The sequence below is a fragment of the Manis javanica genome, chromosome 3 (genome assembly GCF_040802235.1).
Source record: "Manis javanica isolate MJ-LG chromosome 3, MJ_LKY, whole genome shotgun sequence".
Lineage (NCBI taxonomy): Eukaryota > Metazoa > Chordata > Mammalia > Pholidota > Manidae > Manis > Manis javanica.
Genome location: NC_133158.1, coordinates 58,293,071 through 58,320,434, shown reverse-complemented (window position 1 = coordinate 58,320,434; position 27,364 = coordinate 58,293,071). Strand labels below are relative to the sequence as shown.

The 27,364-nt window shown below is 54.3% G+C and overlaps 1 protein-coding gene across 5 annotated transcripts in view; it reads right to left on the bottom strand.

Moving 5' to 3' along the window:
• ADCY5 (adenylate cyclase 5) overlaps window positions 1–27,364 on the bottom strand; it is a 144,438-nt gene that overhangs the window by 34,629 nt on the left and 82,445 nt on the right. For 2 of the 5 annotated variants that reach the window (XM_037013047.2, XM_037013048.2), the window contains exons 3-10: window positions 25,600–25,721; window positions 12,675–12,786; window positions 10,979–11,106; window positions 8,874–9,098; window positions 7,866–8,007; window positions 5,856–5,996; window positions 1,556–1,578; window positions 475–619 (exon numbers count right to left, since the gene is read on the bottom strand). In XM_037013047.2, the coding sequence (XP_036868942.1) occupies window positions 475–619; window positions 1,556–1,578; window positions 5,856–5,996; window positions 7,866–8,007; window positions 8,874–9,098; window positions 10,979–11,106; window positions 12,675–12,786; window positions 25,600–25,721 (1,038 nt within the window). The remainder of the gene's footprint in view (window positions 1–474; window positions 620–1,555; window positions 1,579–5,855; window positions 5,997–7,865; window positions 8,008–8,873; window positions 9,099–10,978; window positions 11,107–12,674; window positions 12,787–25,599; window positions 25,722–27,364) is intronic. The other 3 variants (XM_037013049.2, XM_017659688.3, XM_037013051.2) reach the window with 2 other exon arrangements.

Sequence of the window (27,364 nt, the reverse complement as noted above, 5' to 3'; positions counted from 1 at the left end):
AAGGAGATGGGACAAAGAGATCTTGACTGCTTTATACTGTGAGGTTCCACTGCATCAACAGCAACTGGGTAGCCCATTGGTAATGAAATATAAGTAATATATAGTAATAATAATAATAAACAAAAATAAAACAAAGAGCAACTAACACTTACTGAACATCTTCTATAATGCAGATACTCTTTTATGTGTTTCCATATGTGGACTTGTTTAATCTTCACTACGATCCTATGAGGTAGGTATGTTAAGTATCCCCATTTCCCAGATAGGGAAACTGAGGCACAAGGAAGTTAAGATGTGTCCCTTTCAACCAAGGAAGTCTCCCTAAAATCTCCTGGGAAGTGCAGCACCAGGGCTGGGGAGCTGAGGGGACAGGGGCTCTTTCCCTGGTGGAGGGGACAGGGATCTGTCCTGTTGCCTCGTCCCCTCCCCGGCCCTGCTTCTGCTGGGGCCTCCTTCCCACCCAGGCAGCTGTACCTTCTTCTCTAAGTCAGGCTCCCTGAAGGTCAAGAGGAACTTGCGGACGTGCTCAGACCGCAGCCTGTCAATGCTCCTGGCGTCAATGGCACGGCCCAGAAACTCGTCCACTTCATCCTCTGGGTTGGCACTTTCCTGGGCATTCCTGGGGAGCAAAGAGGCTCAGATACAAAACAGGCTGACCACTGGGGGGCACTCCTAGAGGGCCTGCCCTGCCATGCCACCCAGACCATTGGAGGGGCCCCACAATCACCCAAGATCAGCACTAGTAGGTGGGCAATCCAGGACTGAGATCAGGACGGCTGAAGCCGAGTTCCATCTCACTGCTCACGTGCACAGAAAACTGCCCGAGTTTCAGCCTGCCGGCCGGAGGGCCTCACTACCAAAATGACTCCGCTGACACACTACTATAGCATGGTAGTAATATGATTTATTATCGAAGGTTTAATTTTTTTCCCTACAAGTAACAGTCTCTGCTCTTCATTCCTCAGCTGTACCATCACCTTGAAATAAAAGCTGATACCTAGAGGCAAGACTTCTGCCACAGGGGGTGAGAACCACCTGGCTGCCTAACCTGGCTCAGGGAGGTCTCTAGGAAGCAGGGTTCATGATTTCTGGGTACTGACCTAAAAACCCTATTTCTCAGGGTGAAGGGAAGTCCTTGAGTGGGATTTCTGATAGTCCCTGAGAACTGGGAAGTGGAGGAGAAGCAGGAGGACATTCCCTCAGGGCACTGGGATGTGGCCAGGTGCTGGCAACCGTGTACAAGGTCTGCATTTCCTGGGAGCTGCATATGTGTGTGTCTGTGTTGTGCATGCACATGGGCATGTGCAGAGTGTGCACGTACGTGGTTCTGTGTGTGCACATGTATAAGTGTGCAAATGGGCAGTGCCAAGGCCCGGCCTTTCTGCCGGCAAAGGGCTGCCACGCTGCCCTCCTATGAGCAGCAGTGGGCTTTGCTCACTCAGCCAAGACTGTCTGGGCTCATTCCCTGTGCAGCTGGGGAACCTGGGCAGGAGGGCGGATCTGGAGATGTCCCCCAGGCTGAGGGAGCAGGAATAAAGAAGGGCACATTACTCACTTGTCTTTAGGGTCTTCAAAACCCTAAAAGAGAGGGATGGAGAGGAGAGGCGAGTGAGAACACAGAGGCTGAAACGCAGGCTCCCAGCTAGGCCCCAGGGCCATGGCAGCTCATCTCTCTGCAGCTCACCATGGAGCCTGGACAGAGGGGACTGGCCCTCAGGAGTCCCTCCCTTCAGCAGCTACAGCTGGGTTCTTTCCATGGGAAGGCTCTGTGCTTGACGCTGGGGGTGCACTCACTTCATCTCCTAGTAAAATCCACATGTGTAAGTTCTTCCTGTCCCCACACTAAATTCTGTGTTATCTCAAATCTTCCCCCCACTCCTCCCAGACCCTGGGCTTGGTGGGTCCCCTCCCAATTCTGCCATTTCTCAGATGAAAATAAGAGACCGCTCAGCTGATCAGTCCCTACACACAGGCACACATGTGCACACACACTCTCACCCTCCACCACTGAGCACACATAAAATCTCTTGGGAGTTCACAAGTATTGAGCTCAAGAAAATTAAACTCTGGTTGTCTCCAACAATTATTCTGGTATCTGAGAACCTATGTGTTCTTGTAGGGCCAGAGTTGGTTGGGGATCCAGGAGGGGGACCTGCCCGCCCTAGGTTGACTACTGCTCTGACGCTCACATACACAGGGCAGGTGTGACGGTGGGAAGATCCCGTTCTGTCGACAACCTCAAAGCCCTATTCAAAGTTAATCTATAAAGTTCACAAGAGCACAGATGGGTGTCAGGGTCTGACCCACCATGGCACAATGCAGGGAAGAGTCTCTACATGGGAAGAGAGTGGAGTCCAGAAGGCAGGAGAGGAGGTAATAAGCAGCTCTGGACAGGCAGTTTCAGGTAAGCTTGGAACAAGGACAGAGGACCTCTCGTCTCTGCGGCCCAGGGTGGAGCACACTGCGGGGCAAAGGCTGGGTGAACTCCAACTCCAAAAGGACACATCTCTCTTCAATTCCCACTGAGGACATGGTTTGAAAATACAAAAAGCAGGATTTGCGTTGGTGTCCATGAGCCAGAGCCACCTGGCACTGAAATAGATGCCTGGGCCCCGGGGCCCCGAGGTGCTGCCTCTGCTCTCTGCCCTAGCTAAGACCTCCCAGGGGCTTCGCAGCCACCAGGCAGCAGGTTCAAGTCCCAACTTTGGGCTCTGAGCTCCTCCCAAGCTGCCTGGCCTCATCTTCTGGACAAGCCAGGCCCTTCTCCTTGTCCTCTGAGAATTGCCAGGTCTTCCCTCCAGGCTGCAAGACCCGGCCCACTTCATCCCAGCCTCGGGCTGCAGGAGTTGGCGTCACTCAGATGACTGTTCGGTCTGGGGCCAGGTGCTTCCGGGACCCCTCGGAGCGCAGGCTTGAGCAGGCAGGAGACAGCCTGGACAGGCCAGCTCCCCAGGGGACACAGCAGGTGCTGGTCTGCTGACTCTGTCACAGGAGCCGGCAAGAGTTCCACCCTGGCGCTGAGAACAACCGAGCTGCCTGTGCCTACACTGGGCTCTCCAGCTCCAAAATCAACCTGGCATGTTTTTAATAAGTTCATTTCTGACTTTCTCCAGCACCCCAGTGGTCTTCTGCTGGGGCTGGGGCTGGGGACCAAGCCCACTCTAAGCACACTGGGTGCCCTGTTGGTGTGGTGAGCTCAGCATCAGGTTGCCAGGGTGAATGGACACCCCTCAGAAAACACTTTGGCATAAATCATGGCAGAGGGTCATTAAGAACACAGCCCAGCGGACAGGGTTTGAGTCCTCTGACATGAGGACAGCGGTCCTCAGCTCAGCTTGGAGGACCCTCAGGTGGGTGCCCGCAGTATGTGCCTCAGCACTTCTGGGAGCAGCTCAGCTCAGGGGTTCTGTTTGGTTTCCATGCCCTCTCCCTTGGACCTAAAGCAGGAGCAGAGGCCCCCTGGCTTGTCCACACTGAGGTGCAGGCTCCCATTTGAACACCGGCCCTGGGGAGGCTGCCCATCTTCCTGGCCAGCTGCCCACAGAGAATGCAGAGTCGCCCTGGGCCTGGTTAGATGAACAGGGTCACGCCTGCTCTCCCTGTCAACCTTCTGACAAATAAATGGCCTTAGAGCCTTCACTACACTCATGCCCAGACACCCTGCATGCAGCTCATCACCACAGTTTATAAGCCGAATAAAAGCTGGAGCAAGATTTAAAGAAATAAAAGCACTGACCACAAGCTGGTACCTTTGCAACTGTTCTCAGTCACTATGTCTAATTTCCGCCGCCCCCCACCCCGACCCCCATCTTCAGGGGAAGTCAGGGTGGCTCTCCTTTTGCATATCTTTCTCAAACACTCCAGACACCACCAGCCGGGATGAGGGATGGGGAGCCTCTCCCCCCACAGCCTGCTCACAGAGGTGCCCCAGACCCCGATCTGCTGCGTGTTCCCTTCCCTCCTCACCGGGCAAAGCAATTAACACCAGGCAGGAGCCTCGCCAGCATCAGTCTGCTGCCTCCCCAGCCTGTCCTTTCCCCAGTCACAGCCCCTCCGCTAATTCTTCCAAGGTCCCTTGTCCTGACAATTATTAATTTATCTGCAAACCAGTGCTTATAGTCCAAACTGCCTTCTGAGACTCAGAAATAACTAGGGTCCACTTACAACAAATTTCACTGAAGAAAGGAAAACTTTCAAGGACTTTAAACTGAGAAAGTTCCACCGGCACCTTTCCTGCCTGGGGTCCCTCTTCCCCCCGACCACTCACACTCTGCCTGTCTTTTCTGGCCCATGCTCCGTCGCCTCTAGCAGCCCTCCCGCCCTCTGTCCTCTCCTCCCACCGTAACGAGGTCTCCCTCTTAGCATCCTGCTGGCCTCTTGCTCTCTCCTCTTCTTCTCTGTCCCCTGCCCATCCCGCCCCCACCCCACTTCCTCACCATCCTTGCTACGTGGTAGAGTCCACAGGAGATTATTAAAGGGCTGAGTGAGAACAGCTGCCCACCAGCTGCTCTTTGCCCTGGGGAGGGCCCGTGAGGGACAGCGGTGACTGCAGCCCCAGGCGGCATGGACGGGGTCTGTGGATGTCCAAGTTTATAGCCCTGGGTGGAGGCTGGGCCTCCCACTCTGCTCCCTCATGACCTGGTATCATACAAGTTGCTTTTTTTTTACCATGAAAAGTTAAAATGGAGGTCTTGACTCCATTCATTTTCTTCTGTACATTTTCCTTAAGCCTCTGCCACCTGCTACACATTGGCTAGCAAAGAGGAAAGGGCCTGGGTTCCATGCTGTCTGCTTCCTCAGACTCCTGGTTCTGTCTGCGGACTCCGCTGGGTTCCCGCAGGCTCTCTCTGAGCCCTGCTGCTGAAGCTTGAACCTACTCATCTGATCCACAGACCCCCAGTATGGGGACCCTAGTGTCGGGACGACCCCCTTATTCTCTCCTGGCTCTGTGGCAGCTAAGTGGCCACACACATACCACTCCTGCACCCTCTCTACCAGCCAACCTTCGCTCAGGGTGCGTAGCTGCCACCTGGGAACCAGGCAGCCGCGAGGGGTGTGCTCCCTGCAGAAGCCAAGCTCTCGGATAAACAGAAAGCACTGCTGCTGTAACCTGATGTCTTGTCATCCCTCTTCCTCCTCTCTCCACCCTCAGAGCTCTTCTATCATCACTGAGCGCTCCCAGGCAGCGCACCCCGAATGAGCCCAACTCTGGCGTGTGCAGGCATGGCTAGGGGTGCCTGTGTCCTGAAGCAGGCAGGGTCCCCTGGCATGGAAGGGGCAGCACCCCTGCCAGTCAGCCTGCATGCCACCCTGAAAGGCGGGAGTTAGCGGGGCTGATTCTCAGTGCAGAGGGCAGAGGGGACATCACCTGGCACTTGCCAAAAGCACTGGGATGGTTTCTGAGCAACTGAGCCAAAAGGATGTGTTTCAACCACTCTGGAAATGCAGCTGGTGCTGGAAGGGTGTCTGACAAGCTGGTGCCCACTCTACTCCCTGGGGCCTCCCGGACAGTGCCAAGAGGCCACTGGATGCTCTGGCTGGACTCTGGACCCAGTCAGATGGGCCAGCCTCCAGCCTGAGCCAGAGAGCTCTGCCGAGAGGGAGGCAGGAAGGGTGTTGCTGCTCTGTTCCAAAGCCAAATTTGGCCAAGAGACAGTGGGGTTCATGGAGAGAGCACGGGACCAGAAGTCAGACGCTCCAGCTCCTAGCCAAGCATTGGGGTGAGCCCCTCTTGCATTTCCTTTTACACCTCTGCAGATTCCCTTGGGCAACACCAGGGGCCTGGCCCAGCCTTCACACCCCAGAGGGCCCCTGCCCTGGGAGCACTGCCCTCACACTGCCCACCAGCCACTCACCATCCGCTTCATCTCCTTGGACACCTGGTTGCCACCCAGGTGGTTGTAGAAGGGGCGCTCAGCTCCCCAGTGTGGAGGGTTGTGCCCAATGGAGTTGGTTCTCTGGCGATTCATCTTGGCAATCATGGCCTTCTCTTCTTTCTGGGAGAGCAACACAGGTGCATCAGCCTTAGGGCAGGGCCCACCAGGTGGGCCCAGTGAGGGAGTTTCTAATTCCTCCCAGGTGCCTGGCAAGGGCAGCAGCTGCCCCTCTTCCTTGCAGAGCCTGGAGCCCAGAGGTCTGCCAAGGCCCTAGAGCTCACCAAGGAAGCATCCTAAATCCCTCCCCACTCCCCAGTGCCAGCCCTGGCTGGCCCAGACTGGAGCAGCAACACAGGATGAAACTGGCCTTGTGAGAAAGCAAAGGGACATGGGGCCATCTGCAGTTCTCACGGGATTCTCACAGGGGCAGAGGCTGGGTCCAAGGTGCCTGGGGGTGACGGAGGGAGAGGAAATCTGGGATTCCAATCTCCACTCCACTTCTCCAAAGTAGGCAACTTCTAGCTGAGCCAGGCCAGAGGATAGGCCCTGTGCCCAAAAGGCAGCTTCTGGAGGTTTGGGGACTAGAAAATGAGACTCAGGGACTGACAAGCATTCTACAGATACACAACCCATGATCTCTGTCTGTCTGTCATCCATCTATCCAAATGGGCTCAAGGTACAGGGCTGGAGAAGCCCTTGGGGACCCGAAGCAGCCTCCTCCTCCACTCCCTCCTTGGGCCTGAGAAGGGAGCCTGTCAGCTCAGGGATGCAGAGGGGAGGGGGCCCAGTCTGCTTCAGCTGCCACTGCTCTGGCTGGTGGGGTATCACTTCTGTCTGTCTCCATTTAATCCTTTCCGGTTCACTTGTCAACCTGAAATAACCACGAACCTGGGAACCCAGGGTGGAGGTGAGCCTGCAGCCCGGGTGGGGTGGAAGCCTTTGAACCTGGCAGGGAGGAGGGCCTGGGAGGATTTCGGTTCATTTACACTCTAGCCAAATAGAAAACACATTTTAAATGTGTCAGTTAAGTCGCTAGGCTCTCTCCCATAGTGTCTAAGTACCCCCACCCCTTCTCCTGGCACCTGTGGAGGGGCCTGATACAGGTCCCTGCAGCCAGGACCATCTCCTGGTGTGCTGCTGTGGCAGGGTGAGGGGCCCTCTGGCGCCCTCTGATGAGGTGCCCAGGGTGGACAACTGCCCCAAAGAGCCCTATCAACCTTTAAAAATTTACTTTTGCTATCATCCGAAACTTCCTCTGAACTTTCCTCACAGCTTAAATTTTATCTTTAGGGTAACTTCTTAGGAAAGAAGCAGAGCAGCTTTTCTTTATCAAAGGGTTCTGACCAATAGATAAACTCAAATGAAACCTTCATAAGTAAAAGGCATTTTAATCTAGGGAGAAATTTGAAATGTTCTCTTCATTCGCTTTAAAAATTAAGAACACGGAACATGACACTATTAAAAATAGAACACTGAAGTCTGCTAATAATTCAGTTTTATATTTGGGCAAGAGTGGGCTGAGACAAAAGGAGAAAAAAGAAAGAGACTAGAACGTGAAAAGGGGAAGAGATAGAGGTTTAAGAAACAAAGATGCACAGGTGCAGGCAGAGACAGACACGTGGCAGGAAGGACAAACGTCTACCCAGTCGGCAGTTGGCAACAGAGCAGGACAGAAATGGAAATGAAATACATGGCAGACAGATTTCTTGATGCTTCATTCCCACGTCATGGCCTTCTGCTGTATTGTTCCTAAACTATCTGATGCCTGTTGCACTTTTGCAACAGAAGCAAGTGACAACATTCCCTCTTTGGTCCCATCGTTTGTGAGGCCTCTGGAACTCTCGTGTCCTCTCTGAGATGCAGGAACCATAACTGCACAGGGAACTAACCACTGGACTCAAGGGTAGCATAAGAGAAGGAAGCAGCAGGCCCAAGACGATCCCTCCCCCGAAACATGAAGCCCTTGGGGCCCAGCGCCAGCTCCCCGACCCGCTTCTGGGTGCAGCTCAGGACGAGGAAGGTCTCGATACTGTGCTCCTTGAGGTAGGCATTGCGCTCGCCCCCGCAGCCTGGCTCCACCTCGTAGTCGCCATTCAGGTAGTTGAGTGTGGCCTTGGTGATGTGGATGCGTCTGCAGGTGGGGAGGGAAGCAGGGAGAGTCGTGCAGAAAACATGAATCTGAACTCCAGCTCCCAGGCAGAACCCAACTGCAGCCAACTCCATCACACCTCAAATCCCAGGGCCCAAACTCTGGCTCAAGGACTAATGTCCCCCTGGGTCCCCACCCCAACATACTGCATCCTGCTGATATCATCAAGATGGCTCAGGTGGGCCCCTGCCCAGCTCATGTGTACCACAGCCACACCATAACATATCATATGTCATTATGATAATAGAATGTTATTAGCCTGCCGGGAGAACACAGCCTCTGGTCTCACAAACTTCGTAAACCTGCTCAGAAGTGAGCAATAGCTCCTGCTATCAGGACTGAGTCCAAACGCCCCAGCATGGCATGAATGTCCTTCTGAACGTAGGCACTGTTTCTCCCACTGGTTCCTAAATGCCCTGTGCTCTACTTTCAGTCCAGGGATTACTGTGCTTCCTTGTACCTGTGCCCGCTGCCTCCAGTCCCTCAGCCTGGCACACTCTCCCTGCTCCACCTCCCTCACCTGCCTGAATCTGGCCCACGGGTCCAGTCCAGCTCACATCGCACCTCCTTATGTCCTGGCTACCTGGGAAATTATCCATGGTTCCTCCCTCCTCAAGAACTCTGCCCTACCTACCAATCTCACAACAAACCACGCGTTTTACGTAAATACCTTCTGGGCAAAGGTTGAAAGGATGCTTCCTATAACTTGCCGTGGTGTGGGGTAAAGGAACTTCTACTTAATGCTGCCCACCCAAGACCACCCAGCCCTGTTCTTCATGACAGTCACCCTGGGTAGGGTTGGGTGGGAGGCTCAGTGTGGGCCCTGCCCTGCCCGAACTCTCACTCACCCTGCCTTGCCTCCAGCCTCCATGTGGTTGGCCAGCGTGACGTCATTGGACCAGACGTCGAATTGCCACTTCCTGAGACCAAGGACACCGCAGTGTACTCGCCCGCTGTGAATTCCCACGCGCATGTTCACGTTCACCCCTGTCACCTCCCGGACCAACCTGGGGATGGAGCAGGGGTAAGGCTGGGAGGGGATCAGGGGCCAGGCACACAGAGTGGGGGCAAGGCTGGAAGGCAGGGATTCGGGGTGCGACAGAAGGTGCAGGGGTCAAAGAGTCATTTCTCTCAGGTGCTGCCCAAATCCAGGCAGACTGTTTAACCCAGTGGGCAGGGGCTGGGGCCTGGTGCTCAGGTGCTGTGTACAGTGAGACGCTTTTTCCCATATTGGCCACAAGGTGGCGCAGCGCCACGCACCAAAGACTGGGCCCCACTGCCTCCCCCAGTTAGGGCATCCCGGGCCATTGCTACCCTCAGTCAATTAAATTGTGTTCCAAAAATGCCAACTTGAGCCAAACAGGGAAGATACAGCCACATAACACTTGGATTTATCCACACTGCTGCCTCTTCATTAATGGGATCATGGAGAAAGGTAGTTAACAGAGTTTTAAGAGAAAACTCCCCTATATCCTGCACAGGAGAGCAGGGGAGCCTGGGCAGGTGCATGGGGCCTAGGTGTCCCTTGTGCTAGAAGACAGCTCCAGTCCCCTCCACATGCACCACGTACCCGGGAGTCCCCACCAGATGGGTGGGCCCTCCATGGAAGGGGGAGTGGGATGGGAGCTATGAAGCCACGTGTCTGGGGCCCAGGGTCTGTGGGTGCCCTGGGGGAAGGGCCACTCAGGCAGCTGTGGGGCCAGCAGTCTGACTTGGTCTGGCGGGCCGGACCCGCAGGTGGATTCTTGCCCTGCTCCCTGCCATACTAGCAAAAGGCTGACAACCCACCACAGGCAAGATTTATGCTGTCCATCATTTTGCTTGTCCTTGGGCTCAACTCTGCAGATTCCTTTACTGGAGCTATGGCTTCCACCCACAATGCCTCTGGCCACTTGCTTAGGTTGATGATATCTCCAGTCTACCTTTCTGGCTTAACTTCAGGGCCACCTCTTTAATGAAGCCTCTCTCGGGACTCCCCACTGGTCCCTCCCTCTGCAGATTGCCACAAGTTCCCAGACTCAGGAACCTGGTGGCATACCCACTCGGCATGCCCGGTATCCCAGCAGAGAGAGTCCCAGCCTCTCTCCCTCAACAGACTCCACGGAAGGGACTCAGTGGTTAGCCCGGGCACACAGGGGCACTCAGCAAACACTGCCAAAAGGAACTGAGCCAAACAGGATGGACCCCACCACCTTCCTGGCCAGCTACTCTGACCTCTGACCTTGCCCACTGTGGCTTTTCCTTTGCCCCTGCCCAAAGCTTGAAATTACCAAACCTGGATGCATTTCCTGATGCACTCCCTGGGTGGTGTGTAAGCTTGGATTGTCCATGTCTTTTCATGACTGGGGCTCCTTCTAAGGCCAGCAGTGACTAAGAATTGGCCAAAGATCCTTTTTGCTGGATTTTCTTAATTGGGAACACTTGCGTTTGCATCGGCCTACCTAGCAGTAATACGCTGGTGAGCTGTTAAACCCTGTGAGTCTAACCTCTCCCATCTGGGAAGAAATGGGGCTGGTAGATTCTAGCCCTGGCTGAGTAGCTGTGGAATGACAGAAGGCCTGGAGTGCAAGGCCTGCACACAGCACAGGGCACAGCATGGTGGCCAGCTTGTCCTCCTCTCCTGGAGAGGTGGGTCCACCTCCTGCTGCTCTGGAGTCTGCAAAGCCCTCCCTTGCTACAGGACCCATATGTCTGGGAAAAGCTTCCCAGGCTGCTGTGGGTAAAAGGAGTCCAGGAGAAAGCTCCCAGCCTGGAGGTACAAACCAACCCTCCAGCATGGCCAGGGGTCCTGGGAGGTGGCTTGGCCTCACCGTTTCCCTGCCTCCCTTGGTTCAACCTGGCAGCCAGCCAGCCAGTTAAGTGGGCCCTGGGACAGTTCCCCTTGCAGACAGGCAGTCCCCCTGGAGTCAGCGTCCCAGTAAGACAGGCAGCCCCCCTGGAGTCGGGCACTTACGAGATGGCCTCAATCATGTCCATGCCCATCTCCACACAGCAGTGGGCGTGGTCGGCCCTTGCTTCCGGCAGCCCTGAGACGCAGTAATAACAATCCCCCAGGATCTTAATACGTAAACAGTGATTCTCCTGGAAAGCAAATTAATTTTACAAATTAAAAATAGTAGGAAAGAGAAGTAGGAGGGGAAGAAACAGAAAGCAAACAGATTCACCCCATGCCTGGAATAACTTGCCTTTTAGGGCAGTGAGCACAGACCCAGTGCCTGCACGACACACGGCCCCAACCCCAGGACAGGCTTATCAGGAGTGGGGGGAGTGTGGCACGGAGGACAGGCTGAGCAGCCCTCAGAGAGGTGTTGCAACCTCCCAGACTCAGGAACTCACTTTTCTGGCCACTGCTGAGGCCCAAGAATGCGATTGGTCAGTGTGGCAGCAAATAGGGCAGACTTGTCAGCAAAAGGAAGGCCCTGAGTTGAGAGTCAGCATCCCATATCCCACTCCCAGCCCCTGGAGCACACGCCGACTCTTGGGTTTGAACAGTTTTCTGACTCTCCTCCTTTTACGGAAGACTGAAGCAGAAATGAGATTTAACCAAAGCTCGCCTGACGCTCAGCCTGAGGTTTTTATCGAAAAGAGTTCTGCTGAACCAGCAAGTATGTGAAGGCAGAGATACCCAGAGAGCTCAGTGCCTGCCTGCTGCTGCTCCCAGGAAAGAATCAAGCAGAGCAGGGTCACCCTGGCAGGCCAAGTCTGATCCCTTATTGGGATTGAGATGGAATGTCATTAATCACCAATCCTGAGCTGTCCGAATCGGCAGAAGTTACTTCATGAAGCTCGGATGATGGGACTCAGTGTCCATGTGGCCTGGACTCATTAAGGCCCAGCCAATGCCCAGAGGCCCAGCATGTACACGCTCACCTCACCCTTTGTTCAGTGATAGAAACATCAGTGAGGCGCGAGCCCTCAGAGGCCCTGGTACCACCTCTGACGGGCACCGGCCTCTCATCAACGATCTGGCTTGCTGTCCTGGGGGCAGGGGGAACATGTCCACATGCTGGTGGACATTGTGGCAAGTGGCCCCTGACCTATGATGACTCCACAAAGCTCAGAGGGTCACGCAAAGCCACAAAAGCAGAGACAGGAAACAGAGTGTAAGCAGGGCCATTTACCACTCCATGCCCTGCAGTGTTGCTTCCAATTTGAACATTGAAGAGACATTTTTTTCAAAGCGTCTGGGGGGTGGCACGCAGCTGTCTGCAGGCCAGGTGGGATTCAGACTCATTCTCTTATCACTTTGGCCAACCTCACCAGGAAAGTGGCCCTATGGCACTTCATTTGTCCCACCAAACAGAAATTCCTTGGGGGCTGGGCAGTGTTACCTGCAGGCCCCACCTTCCCCTTCCACTGATGAAGGGCTCACCAGCTTGCTCCCCCATGATCATGACACCCTGAAAGAATGTCCAGCTGTGTGTGTGACCAGGGCTCATGTGAGGACATGTAGCCATAGCCTGTGGGCCTCTCACCAGCACCCAACAGCAGGCTCTGCCCAGTAGGGCACACGCTGGCACAGTGCCTGTTCCTGGGCTCTGGCCAGTCCTTGGCCACAGCACCCTCCCTCCAGCAGGCAGCCCAGGTCAGGCCAACCATCCCCAGCTCAGGCACATGGGGTGTCTGAGGATAGTGGGCAGGTGACTCACCGCAGCCAGCTTGTCAAAGCGGGCAAAGAGCTCATTGAGGGTCATGACCAGCTCCTGGGCAGTGCACTGGGATGCCAGGCTAGTGAAGCCCTCGATGTCAGCAAACAGGATGCTGGGGAGACAGGAGGAGGGAGACCCCCATGAGGGAAGAAGGTCAGGGGACATAGCCAGGACCACCTGCAGCTGTGGGAGGGTTGCCTGCCAGCAAGAGTCCTGGGGCACGCCAAACGGCTACTGGAGAGGGGTCAAAGAGAGCCCAAAACTGGACAGCCAAGGACACTGGCCCCTTCAGGCTGGCTGGATGCTGTATCTAGTCCTCCCACACTCTGGCCTCACTCCCACCCAGGAGGAATGGGGGTCAGGGGTGCATGAGGCCTGGGAGGGTGTGTCTGACTGAGGGAGCCACAGATATCGCAGGCCCCCTCCTCAGTCACCTCTCAGCCTGCCCTGTGTGACTCCTGAGCAGCCCCCTCAAAGGCGCTGGGCCTGGATGGGCCTTTGATTCATCGGCTCTGAAGTGTTTCCAGTTTGAACAGTGGCCATACAAAGGTCCCACCTTCTGTCCCCACACCCACTTCCCAACCCCAAGCCCTCCATCCCAAAGGAGTCCTCTAGAAGGGACAGACTAAAGAGGCCCAAGGAGCAGAGAGAGGAAGACGCAGCCAGAAAGCATCGGTGGGAGGTCCCCACCTGTCCTCGTGGCTCGGTCAGCCCCACCCCGGGTGCGCAGCCGGTGCCGCAGCCACACCCTGTGTTGAGAACTGTACATCTTTATGTGTTTCTGTGGCTCATGCTCCTAAGACCTGTCTTCTTTTTCTTTCATAACAGACTACTGGAGGTGAGGCCCCAGGGCCAGCATGAGTAAGGGTCCCTAAAATGGTCCCCAAAATGTAGTAACTCTCATGCACTGAGATGTGCCTGGTGGCCAAGGCACAGGACTGGGAGCTTCCAATATGTCAGCTGACTGGGTCCTCTAGAAGTGAAGGCCTGGTGACCCCACTCACCGATGAGGGCTGGGCCGTAGGGAAGAAGCTCCAAACAGCAGCTTGCAGGCTCTGCCCCCAGGGCCTGTCCTCTTTCCACTGTACTGCAGGCTCCAGAACCGACACCCCCATTTTTTAAATTGAGAATGAATAACTGAACATATTTTGTTATTTTATTTGGAAAACATGTGTTGGTGCATTAAGCATGTCTTTTTATTCTGATGTTTGACATCTGGGGCCTTACTGACCCTTGCAAGCCTGTCTCTCCCAGGCTATCCAGTCCTAGAGACGGTCAAAGCTCACCTTAGAGTCCAGAGCCTCCACCCCCATCAGGCTGCCACACCCAGGCCACTACTCGCCTGTCCTGGTCACCCCAGGTACCAGACAACCTGGACAGCCCATATGCCTCGGAGCCCACTGAAATTATCCACATCAGCCAGTCCTCAGCCTGCTTACCCGGCCTCCCCTGTTCCTTCCCACAGGAACCTCAGTAGAGTTCCTTGCCCATGTTTCCCCCTCACTCTGCCCCCTGATCCACCTCAGTGCTTCCCCGTGTGGCCCCTGTGGAGGGGCGGGCCCTCCTCTTTTGGGAACTGTGACTATCTTTTCAATGTTAATGGTCTCCTGATCTGTTGGCCTCAACATACCTAGATGATAATATAACCTTAGTCTGACACTGTTTTATGTGTATTAACTCATTTAAGCCTCACAACTGCCCTACGAAATTAGTACCCACTTTTACAGGTGAGAAAACCGAAGCACAGAGAGGTCAAGGCACCTGCCCAAGGCCACACAGGCAACCTGGCTCCACAGTCCAGGAGCTGAGCCAATAAATATTATACCATCTCTTGGCCCCACAGCCATCTTAAATTAAGAAAAATCTAATTCAGTGGTCTAATACTGTACATGGGGCAGAGGGAGGCAGAGGGGCATGTGTGGGCTGCCATGGAAGGGCAGGTTCAGGACTCCATCAGGAGGGGCCACACTCAGCAGCTGCCCCCCAGCTCACACGAGGTGGGGTGGAAACAGGCTGCACCACTGGGAAGCACATCTCAGGGCTTGGGCTAGGCTGTGCCACCTCCCAGACAGCCCCCAGGGCAGCCCCCTGCCCCGAGCCCTGGGCTGTTTCCTTGAATCCCAGCTCCGACAGCCACTCTGATCCCAGCCCTGACCAGCAAAGACAACTGCAGGAGGAAAGCCAGAGAGAGTGGTTGGAATGGGGGTGTGGGGGGGGCCTAAGGAGAGACAAGACAGATGAGTGGAAAAGAAAGGGGAGGAGGAGGACTGGAGTGGAGACACACCGCCCCACATCGGGCACAGGACTCAGAGCCCCAGGCGGGCTGCTGCAGAGTGGGCAGCCCTGGGGCAGGGGGCTCAGAAGATGGGAGGGAGTCGGCAGCCTCCATCAAGCTCTGATGCTGGTGTCTGACCCGGCAGACAGGCTCAGCACCCACCCTGGGGGAGTGTAGGGTGGCCAGCATGCTGGGGGGAGAGAAGCAAGAGAGGGAAGCTCCAAAGGCTGAACTAAGTAGTTTCCCTGGGAAATAGGTGCAGAAGCCCGTCCTGGCCCGTGTGCCACTTGCCCGGCCCTCAGTCTCTCAGGCAGCCCCCCACCTTCCCTCAGGAAAAAAGAAAAGGTCTCTGCTGCCTGTGTAAAAGCAATGGTTACTTAGTAGTTCTGGAAATTCTTCCTTAACTCTCAGGAAATCAAAGCCAAGGGAAGCTGGGGTCAAGACCAGCTCCTCCACAGTGAAGGAACACACACATTCAGTGAGGGTCAGTATTTCACATGCAAAGCCGACAGCCTCTTGGGGCCTGCCCAGCGGAAGCCCGGCTTTGGGGGCTGCTGAGACCCTCGTGGTTGGAAGGAAAAATCCCCTGACCTGGCAGAGACGGGACTGCTGCTGAGCAAGGTAACCCGTGGCACCAAGCTGGGGAGAAGAGGGGAGGAGGAATAGACAGGGTGCCCCAGAAACTGGAGGCAGATGCGTGTGGACCAGGGGCTCAGGGACCCAGGTGCGCTTTGCTGACCTCTGAGCCTGCACCCGCAGGAGCTTACCTGCCTTTCGCTGTGCAGGTCTCTGATCTTTCTCCTCCACCAGGGCCCCTACTGGGCCTCAGAGAGCCCTTGCCCCGACTGCAGCTCAGACCTGGTGTCCCGCTACACCTGAGAGCTCTCATATGAAGTCCCAGAGCCCCTCCCGCCCCCAGAGATTCTGAGTTAATTGGCCAAGGTCTCTGCTACTGATTTTGTTATATTTTAAACTTCTCTGATTCTAATGTGCAGCCAGGTTGAGAACCACTGTACTAGTTTAAATGTCACCTTCTCAAGAAAGCTTCTACCCCGACCCCAACCCCATTTAAACTACAACCTTTCCTTGCTGTATTCTTTTACACTGTACTTTTCACCATTTAATGCATTACGTATTCTTGTTGTCCTTTATTATTATGCTCCTGTCTGGAATAGAATAGAATGTAAAGTCCTTGAGGGAGAGAATTTGGTTTATTCATTGACTACTGCCTCCTAGGCCTGAACACAATGTCTGGCACACTGTGTCTGGCCTCAGTAAAATTTGCAATTTGAATGACTGAATGAATGAGGCCAGGTCCCATGTACATTAACATTACCCTCTGCTCTATCTCCTCCCCTTTCCCCATTGCCCCACACGCGTAGCACACTATCGGCACACAGTAGGTGCCCATATTAGTTTGCTAGGGCTGCTGTGACAAAATACTACAGACTGGGTGGCTTAAAACAACAGAAACTTATTCTCTCATGGTCTGGAGGCTAGAAGCATGCCATCAGGGTGTTGGCAGGGCCACGCTCCCTCTGAGACTGAGTAGAATCCTTCCTTGCCTCTTCCTAGCTCCTGACAGTGGCTGTCAATCCTTGGCATCCCTTGGCTTGCAGATGGGTCACGCCTGTCTCCGCCTCTGTCCTCACATGGCATTCTCCTGGGCATGTGCCCTCACGTGGCATTTTCCTCTTTTGTAAGCACACCACTTCATTGAATCACTTCATTGAATTGGGGGCCCACCCTACTCCCGCATGACCTCATCTTAACCTGATTTTATCTGCAAAGACCCTATTTCCAAATAAGGTCCCATTCATGGGTACCAAAGGTTAGGACTTCAACGAATCTTTCAGGGGAATGCAATTCAATCCCAAATAGGGCCTAATATATATTTGTTGAATGGAAGAGAATATTCATAGCTTCAAAGCAACTAAGAGTCAGGACCAGTAACTCCAGGAGCTCTCCCTTAGACCCCACTGGGCCTCCTGGGGTTGTAAGCATGTCATCTGCGACAGGAGATGTCACCTTCTCAAGAAAGCTTCTACTCCCACCCCGGCCCAGGGCCTGGCACCCAGCAGGTGTTCCAGCAACGTTCAAAGGACAAATGGTGGAATGGTTATGGAGGCCGTGGGCAGCTTCCTGAGTCTGGGCCAGGAGTCATCAAAAACAACACTGGTGTGTGAGGGGTCTCTGCATGGCTTAGAAAGCCTGGCCTCCCCTTGGGTCTGCTGGGGATCTAGTATTCCATGGCCTCTCCGGGGGCTTGTAACAGCTACTGAGGAATCTGGGAGGGGCAGGTTGTGGGCCCCCTTCCTTCAGGTGGTGGAACAGAGCAACCAGCGAGCCAGGGTGACTTTCTAAAGAAGGACTTCTAACTGGCATGGAGGCCTAGACGAGGTCTCTGAGGTCCCAAACCTGGATCGCTGCAGTCTCTCCTACACATTTATGGAAATCCCACCACCTGGCATTCCCGCACCTCCTGTCAGAGGCGAAGTCACCCTCCTCTGCTGCCCTGGGGGAGGATTCTGCTTTAGCGGCTGTCACTTCTAGAGCCTCCTCTGTTTTATGAGGTTTACCCCATGGCAGACTGTCTGTTATGCTGGCCAAGATTTCCTGATCTGCTCCGTGGTAATTCTGAAGGCCACTTGACAACCAGTGCTGGACCCAGAAATGCACCCAGGTACTAATCCATCGATTAGCTCCCACTTGAGAGCTGGTGTCAGCCACTCGGTCAGGCCCTCCTGGCAGGCGCACAGAAGCTGGGTGAGGTCCACTCTGGCAGGGTGCTCCTCCCTAATTGCCTGCCATCCATCACTCTAGAGGCAGGAGCAAGCAGGCACTTCATCCCAATTACCATGGTGGGCCCTGCAGTTTTCTGTCACAGCTTCAGCTCAGCCTGCCACAGGCATTTTGGTTAAACGCATTTCTTCACTGTTGCTCCCTCTCTCTGCCAAGAGGCCCTGGGACTTGATGAAGTTGTGGGCGTCAGACCCTGCTCTTGGGCAGGGAGCCATGTGCCGCAGTACCTCTGAATACCCAGGGGATGAGTTCTCCTAGTGGTCTGGGCAGCCGGCAGTGCTCAGCGCCTGCTCCTCTGATCTGCACTTCTCAGCACTGCATGGAGAGGGAACTCAAGGAACGCAGAGAGGGAAACCATCACTGGAGATGGGTGCAGAAGGAACAGGGACCTGGGCAAACAGAAGTCAGGGGCTGGGGGAATGGAAAAGGAATATGGCAAGGCCTCAGCCCAGCTCCCAGGATCTTGGAGTAGCTGAAGGTCTTAGGGAAGCAGGAAATGCCCTAGAGGTGCCCAGCATGTAGTCTGGGGAGGCTCAGCCACAGGCCAGGGTTCTCTTTGTGATCAATGGGCCGCCCCCTACAGCATGCCATCCATTTGCTCCAAGCCATACCTGGGGAGCCTCCTGGGTCCATGCCCCTTGTGGCAGGGAATGTCAGAGGAGCAGTGGGTCACTCCCAGGCACTGGACGAGCACAATGAGGTGCAGTCTTACCAGCATCCGGCTGAGAATGGACACCAGATGACAGGGTGTTTTGTAAGAGGTGGCAGGAAAACGGTTAAGCAGAGCATCTGAACTGGGCCGCCAGAGACCTTCTGAGGGCACAGGTGACTGAGGCAAAGGGGAAGGCCAATGAGAGGACGCCAGACACACTGGTCATCTGCACAATTTCCACCAATAGGGAGACTAAGCCCTGGGACAAAAATGCAGCAGACACTTTACATTTACCCTCCCCGCTCTCACAGAGACTGGACACCTCCCTGCAGAAAGCGGAGGGGCCCTGCGACTGGCTCGTCCATCAGGACCACTTTCTGGGGTTCTGAGTCAAAGTGTGTCCTGAAGTCCATGCTGCCAGCCTCAGGGCCTCCTGCAGACTCCAGTTCACCCCCTGATCCCTCTGTTCACAGAGTCTTGGAAGAGCTGGGCAAACGCTTCTCAAAGAAGCAGTCCACAAACAGAGAAGGGACTGCACCCCCTCTCTATGCTGAGAATACGGTGTGCTTTATTCTTCTATACTGCTCTTATTTTCCAATTTTTCTACAAAGAACATCTATCCTTTGTATAAAAAGATGTTTATTTTTAAAAGGCTGAAAACAGATCACATTCTTCTTTTGGAACTGATCTAACCCTACCATCTTCCTGATGTTTTCTCCGACCTACCCCACCCAGAGGTATCCTTATGTCTGAATTCTTGTTAGAATCAGAATCACAAATCACAACCCATTCCGGTTGTTTTGAGGACATAGCCTCACATGTTCAACAGGTCAATGTCTCTTTGCCCTGACTTCTCTCTCTTCCTGTCTTCCCTGAGCATCCCATTTTGAGTCCAAAGAGCTAAAATAGTTAAGTCCTTGCTGGCTTGTGGTTCCATTCCCCACCAACCCCCATTCTGTGTCCCAGGACAAACTCAGGTCTGTTGTCAAGACCCAACCTCAGGCAAGGATGCGGAGAAATCAGAACTCTTGTGCACTGCTGGTGGCAAGGTAAAACGTGAACCACTATGGAAAAGGGGATGGTGTTCTTTAAAAAGTTAAAAATAGAGTTATCATATGATATAGAAATTCCACTTCTAGGTATATACTCAAAAGAATTGAAAACAGAGACTCAGAGATATTTGCACACCCATGTTCACCATGCACGCCGGTGCTGGTGCTACTTTCGACAGTCAAAAAGTGAAAGCGTCCCAGGTGTCCATCAATGGCTGCATGGGTAAACAAAATGTGGTTTGTACACACAATGGAGTATTATTCAGCCGTAAAAAGGAAGAAACATCTGACACATGCTACAACAAGGATGAACTTTAAAACATCTTAGGTGAAAGAAGGCAGACACCAAAGGACAAATCCTGTACAATTCTACTTATATGAGGAATCTGCAGCTGTCAGCTTCACAGGCAGAACTGGGAATGGTGGTTACCACCTGCTCGAGGGAGGGAGGAAGAAGGAGGTAGTGTTTAATGGATACAGAGTTTCAGTTTTGCAAGATGAGAAAAGTTCTGGAGCTGGAGGGGGGTGATGGTTGCACAGCAATGTGAATGCATTCAATGCCTCTGAACTGTACATTTAAAAATGGTCAAAATGATAAATCTTATGCTATGTATATTTTACCACAACTAAAATAATTAGTTAGTTAATTAATTAAAAAGAGAAAATGCAACCCCAGTGGCTTCCACAACAGGGCCAGTGGGGTTGTCTGGCTGCTGTTCCCACAGCACCTGGCTCAGCCCCACCTCACTGACCAGGGCTGGATATTCCCTGCAGGGCGAGCGCCCATCTTTTCCATCTACTCCTAGTCATGCCTGGCACATAGTAGCAGCTCCATAAATGTTTGTGGAATGAATATAAAGACCACTTATACCTGTAATTGGTATGAACATAGAGTTCAGAATATTTTTCTTAATATTAGGTTGGAGACAGGAATGCCAGGTACTCATGGACCACTCCTCATGTGGGCGGTTGGCTGGGGGCAAGACTGGAGGTAAACATTTTCCCTCTCTGCCCACATGGTGCCCAGTCCATCCACAGGTATCTGAGCTCCTGGACATTGTCTCGAGGTCATTGTAATTCAGGACCACACCATAACTGAGCCAGACGCCAGAGCAACCTGGGGAACACAGCCAAGTCCTTGCAGGAGACGGGAGAGGAGACGATAACCTTCAATGGGGAGGCTTGGGAGAGACTGGGGAGGGAAGGAAAGGAGGAGGTGAGGGGAAGAGAGGGTTGCCCTCCCCAGATGCTGCTTTACCGGTCCCAGTATGGGGGCAGGTGTTACCTCATTTCCACACCTGGATCAGCAGCCCCCTGGCTCCAGCCCCACGGGACTCCTGGGTCCCTGAGAATGAGGCTCTGATTCAGGCCAGTGAGCCAAGACCCCCACATGCCATCCTGAACTCCTCCCAGGGTCCAAACAGATGGAGCTCTGTGATGAATGGGTGTCTTCGGCAGAGGACCAGTGCCCCCTGGAGGAGGCAGCTTTCCCTCCAAGTGCACAGAGAGCAGTCTCTGGAATGATCTCTGACCCTCCTCACCACCTACAAACTTTAAAACCTACTGGGGGTCCAGGGTAGGGACAAGGCAATCAGGTGCGGGGCCACCCTCATTCAACAGAGACCCTTATGGAAGTAGGGAATCCTTCAGTACCTTCTCAGGCCTGGCTGGGGGTGTTCCCTGCCCCTGAAACTTTTGGGGTATTGGGTTATGTGCCCTTGACTCTTGTTTGCTCCACCTCCTGGGTCAGGGGCTTTTTATAGCCACCTCACTTACCTTCCCAGCACCCCTGCAAGGGGCTCCAGGGCCCCCTCTTACAGGATCCCTCCTTTGTGGCTTTGATTGCAATTGTAGCAGAATAGTTGAGCAGTAAGTTGTGTACCATCTACACCTTTCAAGAATATAGTCCTCCCCCGAATCCTCCTGTGATATATTACAATGTACTAAGGAATCCACTGCTCAGTGTGACTTCCTGAACCCAAGAGCTTCCCAGTGTCAGAGGCAGTGGCCCTATTAATTCCCACTGTGACCATTGCCTCTGGCTGAGGGTCTGTGAGCACAGCTGGTGATCCCCACCAAATGGAGGCAGAGATAACACATCCACTGCATGGATGGGTGAATAGACATCACTGTGCTCGTGCTACAGATGAGAAAACTGAGGTTCACCTAGGTGACTTGCCCAAGTTCCCACAGCTAGTAAGTGGCAGAGCAGGGCCTGATCCAGTCTGCCCGGCACAGACACTCATCTTGTTCTGCAGTGGTGACCTCCTGGCCGGGTAGCTCAGTGGTACCTGGGTTCTGGCTGTGTCTGACCTGTACTGTGACCTACAGGGATGTGCCCTCCCTGGTATGATGCCTCTCCGGCTGCCCGGCCCTTTAACTGTGATCTCCCCTCCCCCAAGGCAGAGCCCTGGGAGCCCCAGCCCAGAGAAGCCTCTGCTAGCATGTGCTAGAGGCCCTTGTCCCAACAGTAGGGCCAGCACAGCCCAATTCTGATGCTGGCACTGCAGCTGCGGGAAGAGCAGGTCCCTGGGCAGGGAGGTGGGGACAGGCAGGAGGGCCCTCAGGCCACAGGCCTGACTCCCAGCAGTGGGCCCCAGCTCCAGCTGGCCTGTCCGGCCAGAGGGGCTGCAACAGCTCCATCTGTCAGCACACGTCAGACAGGAGAGGCATCTGGGGGTGCTCTAGGGGGTCCCCCTGGGTTCTGTGGCCTCCAGCCTTCCTCAACCCTTAGCCAGTGGTGGCTCAGCACCAAAGCATCCCACAGGCTCCTGGCAGTCCTGGAATTGTATGCTATGCAACTGCTCTTCTTGGGGCCAGGGAGAATGAGGCCACAGAGGGGTGGGCACCTACCTGTCACCCCTCCCTGCCAGGCCAACCCTCCCCTACCCGTTAGTCTCTTCCCGTTCCACAGATGCAGACCCAAACTGTCACACCGCAGAGTTGATTTATTCTTCTTGTGGCCTTGCTCTCACTGGGGTTGAAGAACAGCATGTCATCACCCTCTGTAAATTTTACAACTCCACAGAGAATTGACAGTGTGACTCATCCCCGTTCCACTCTTCAGCTAGAATCCCCAGGCCTCTTTGTTGATAGGAGTGTGATAATAATCATAATAATAACACTAACCACAATAGTAGCTGCTCCCAATTACCCAACACCTGTTCTATGCCAGATATTGTGCTAAGCGCTTACCTCACATTACTTAATTTACTCTTTACAACCCTACTAAGTAGCTATTCTTCCTAGCCTATTATGTAGATGAGGAAACTGAGGTTCAGAGTGTCTCAGTGCCTATAATTTGCCCTGATTACATAGCCAGGAAATAGCAGGGCTGGGACAACATGCAGGGCTGCCTAACCCCAATCCCCTGGCCTCATCACTGTACCACAAGCCCAGCCCCACAGCATGTTTCTACACTATGATGTCACTGTCCACCTACTATTCAACCCCCAACCAAGCCAAAGGTTCAACCCAAAAGCAGAGGCTGGAGCAAGCACTGTGTTTCTATCAGGAGCTGTGCCCAGGATGCTAATGGAACACAGAAAGGAGCCTCTGTGGGATGTTTGCATATGATCGCTCACAGCTAGCCTCTGGTGTGTACCAGCCACCTCTAGCCTGGCAATTTCAGAGTCAGAATTATGTCTGTCCCTATGAAAACGAAGGCATCTTTCTTTTTCTCCCCTTTCATCTCATTCCTGATTGCTCTCATTGATCCTGAGCATGTCCCAGAATATAAATATCCTCATTGTGGCTGGGGTCTGATTCTCAGCCACTCTGTGATTAGGGTACTGTCCTTTTATTGACTCAAAGTCACAGCTCACGAGGTCTCTGAGGATGTGGACTGGAGAGGGGATGACACCCCGAGGGTGGGCCTCTCCCTGTGGTGGAGGGGGCCTAAGTCGCGCCTCTGACCAAACCTCCTTGCTGGAGTGTTGGGGGCCCTGAGCCAATAGCAGAGGGATGGGTGTAGATGGTGCCTGCCATGTGGAGGTCAGAGGGCACTGGGCAAAGAGGCAGAGGTGGCCAGATGTGCCAGATGTGTTAGCCAAGCCAGGCTGAGAATCTGTGCCTTGAATGCCAGACTGTTTCTGGGCAGTGAATTTTCTGGATTTCCTTTGTGTTCCACTTCATTTTCTACTGAAATCTGCTGAAAGCTCTGCTGTGCAAAGAGCCCTTGAGGAGGGCACGTTTTGTCCATGTTCTGTCTGCACCAGTGCCAGAGCCAGCAAGGGGGTGAAGACGGGACCAAGTGAGATGATTCTGGGGCGGGGACAAGGGGAGCTCAGGGGCTCGCGGGTGTTGGGGCCACCTGGCGGGTCACCCCTTCCCACCTGGACCTTGGGCCCCTGGGGTTTGTGCTAATAGGGAACACTGCTTCTTTACATGACATAAGGTGGAGTCCCCAAGATTTTAGGGGTTGCCATTTTGCCCCTGGTGGTCCCCTGTTACACACACACACACACATGCTGGGAGCCAAACCTCTTTCCTCTTGACCTGGGACCTCCCCTAAACTCCATCCCACAGACTCCTCCTGCCAACTCCTTTCTCCTGGGCATATGAAAACCATCTGTCCAGTAGTCAGTTTAGGGAAAGACTCTGATCTTTACCTAAAGTTTTCTGAGGGCAACTCTTCCACCTAACCAGCTATGGGATCTTAGACAAGTTGATCTCTGTGCCTCAGTTTCCTTACTTGCAAGATGGAGATAATAACAGTACCAACCTCTTATTTTTACTGTGGGAACTGGGTGAAAATATGAAAACACTTGGAATAGTGAGTGGGTTACAGAAACTCTATCTAAGTATTAACCATTATTGCTGGTGATTATTCCACAATAAGGACAGAGGCAGGTGTGAGGAGAAGCTGGAAACCAGCCCAGCACCGCCTCCTGTGGCCTGGATCCCACTTCCCTCTCTGAGCTTGGCTCGGCTGAGCCTGCAGCCCCTCAGGACACCTCCAGGCATGGAGACCTGCCCAGGGGCAGCCTGCTTCCTGAGAGACTGGAGCTGCTGCTGGCTGCACTGTCCCTGCCTGACAGTGGGGCATGTATGGGCTTCCAGGGGTTTGGGATACCCCAAAACTGAGGACAAAGTGCAATGCAGGTCCATTTTTCTCCCCAAATCTTAGAGTCTGTCTTGGGAGATGGCTAGAGGACCCAAGGGTAGAACTGACAGCCATGGATTCCAAAGCAGACGGGCACTGGGCCATTCTGCCTGCCCTGCATGAAAACACAGTGCCCTCCCCACTCCGCTGTCATCAGCTCACCTTGAGTGGACATCTACTTTGTGGTGGGGGGGGGGGGTGCAGGGGGTACGTGCATGCATGTGCAATGATTTACATTATCCAGAGGTTTCTCTCTACCCCAACCTTAGAGGACTTGTGGCTCCTAGGAAGACCTGCCTGGGAGAAAGTAACTGTTGAAGGCAAACACTGCAGCTTCTTTTCTGGGCATACGGGGGTATTGCTGGGTACTCCAGGAGGCCATGTCTGATGAAGGCCACCGTGTCTTTCATTTCATGTCCCCAGGGAACTCTTAAGCAGATTTTGCACTCTATTAATCTACATCTGTTTGCACATTCCTGCTGTCAACAGCTTCTGTCTAGGGAAGCAGCCACGTGCAGTAAAAGGAGTGTGAGCTTTCGGGTGGACCCCTGGGTGAAGCCCAGCTTTACTGGGTGAGTGACCTTGGGCAAGGGTCTTAGCCTCTCTGAGCTCAGTCTCTAAACAAGGGATGCTGATAAGGGCCCCCGCCGCGCAGAGCTTTCAAGGAGGACGAGCAGGAAGGCGGGCAAGGCCTGGCACACCTGGTCTAGAAGGCGTGGAGGCTGCTAGATGGTGCTGAACACTGAGGTGATGATGGTGACATGTGAGCCCCAAGTCGGCATTCTGTCTCCTTGTTCAGCTGGAAGTTTCCAAGAGTTCGTGTTCTCACTTTGGCCTTCCTCCTCCTCCCTCCTGTATCCTCTCCCTGAAGCCGCAGCTCACTTAACAGACCTCGAGGGGCAGTGCAGGGGCACCCCAGACAACACTCCAAAGCCACCAGATGCCCTGTTGGGCTGGGACTCCTTGAAGGGGAGGGAGGGGGGATGCGTCTCCTTTGGGCTTCGGACCTCCGCCCTCCCTCCCCCCAGCCTCACCCCTACCTCACGTTGTCATGTTTCTGGATGTAAATCTTATGGAACATCATATCCTCCTGCTTGGCATTGATGTCGGCTTTCATCTCCATGGCAACGTGACGGGGCAGGACAGACAGCAGGAGCCGCTCCTGGGGGGAAGCAGATGCTGTCGTCACAGCTCCTTCCACCTGCCTGGCAGTCCCCTCTCCTCCCCAGGCTGACTCCTCCACACCTGTGCGTCACCTGCAGGGCCCTGGAAAACATCTCCTGAAACTCAGGGGGCTAACACTGTGTGCATGGTGGGGCTGGAGTCATCCCCAGGGCTAGCAGGCTCCCGTCTCCCTGGGACACCGCCCGGTTCTTCAGGGTACCAGGAGAAAAGCACTCCAGGTGAACCTGTTGCGCCAACACCTTGGGTTAGAATCCAGGATGTCTCCTGAGACTCTGTGTGGCCTTGGGCAAATTACCGCACTTCTCTGAGCCTCAGGTTTCCCATCTGTAAATAGTGATGGTGTTGTTGAGGGCATTAACTGCGACTCATTCAATCAGTCATCAAATGTTTAGTGAGCACCTACCATGCCCCAGGCTTTCTGGGTGCCAGTAGTTCTAACTGTGAACAAGACAGGCAAGGTTCCTCCTTCACAAAGCACCCAGTCTCAAGGGGGGATGGAGTACTAGGGGGTACTGAACAGGGGTCCCTACCTAGGCTGGAGAGAAATGGGGCGGTCATAGGAGGCTGAGTGGGGGCCAGAGCAGTGGGGTGAGGAGGGGAGTGCCATTCCTCGTAGGGGGTGGTGGCCCAGGAGACAGGGAAAGCAGGCCAACCTTAAGGAACTGAGACAAGTTAGAACCAGTCGGGGAGGAGATGGGAGAGAAGCAGGGAGAGGGGCTGGGGCCACACTGCAGAGGGCATAGGTCACATCAGCCCACAATGGGGTCCGGACTTGGCCCCTTTCTGCATCTCCTCCTGGGCCTGCCTGCTCTGAGAGGCCCAGCTGAATCCCAAGTGGGCAGCCTCCACCTGTGCCCCCCGCAGCCCACCACCCACACCACTCTGCCAGGCTCGCTCAGGCATTCTTTCACCTGGAGCCTTTCATCCCAGCTGCCCCCACGCCCTCACTCTCTAGCTGGCACCAGGTGCTGGGCCACCCCCTCAAGTGGTCCTGAGACTCTTCTGCTCCTGTGTCTGTCTGGCTCCCCCCCCTCCTCCTGCGCCGCACAAAGGCATCCCTGGTTCTTCCTCTTCCTGCTCCCTCTCGCCTCTGGGAGCAAGGTTGCCGCAACACCTCCACCGCTCAGCTCCCACCCCCGTCCCTCATCCCGGGCTCCTGAGCCTCCAGCTGACCACCCCATGTCTTGCCACCTTCACCTTGACGTGACTCCCCAAACCATGCTCACCTTCCCAGGTGTGCATTCATTCCCCAGTAGCTCCTATTTTCAAGTTCCCTGCCTTTGCCTGTTCTCCTGATCACCAAGGTCCAGATCTTGTCCAGGCTAGACTGCTTTTAGTTTATAGAACTTTCCAGAGATTCTTCCCTGTCCTGCAGCCCTGGCCCTGCCCAGCACCGCTGAAGTCCTGCACACTTGGATACGGACCTCAGATTTGTCCTTTCTGTTCTGTATCACCTCCACTGGCTACATGCAGTTCTGCCCTGACTGTGGGTTTCTGGCCGTGCCATCCTGGCCAGGCAGCCTCTCCTCAGCCTTCCTTGCTGCCCAATCTCTCTGAAATACTGCTTTTGTCATGCCAACTCCCCTGCTCAAAACCTCTAAAGCTTCCCTGGGTTCCACC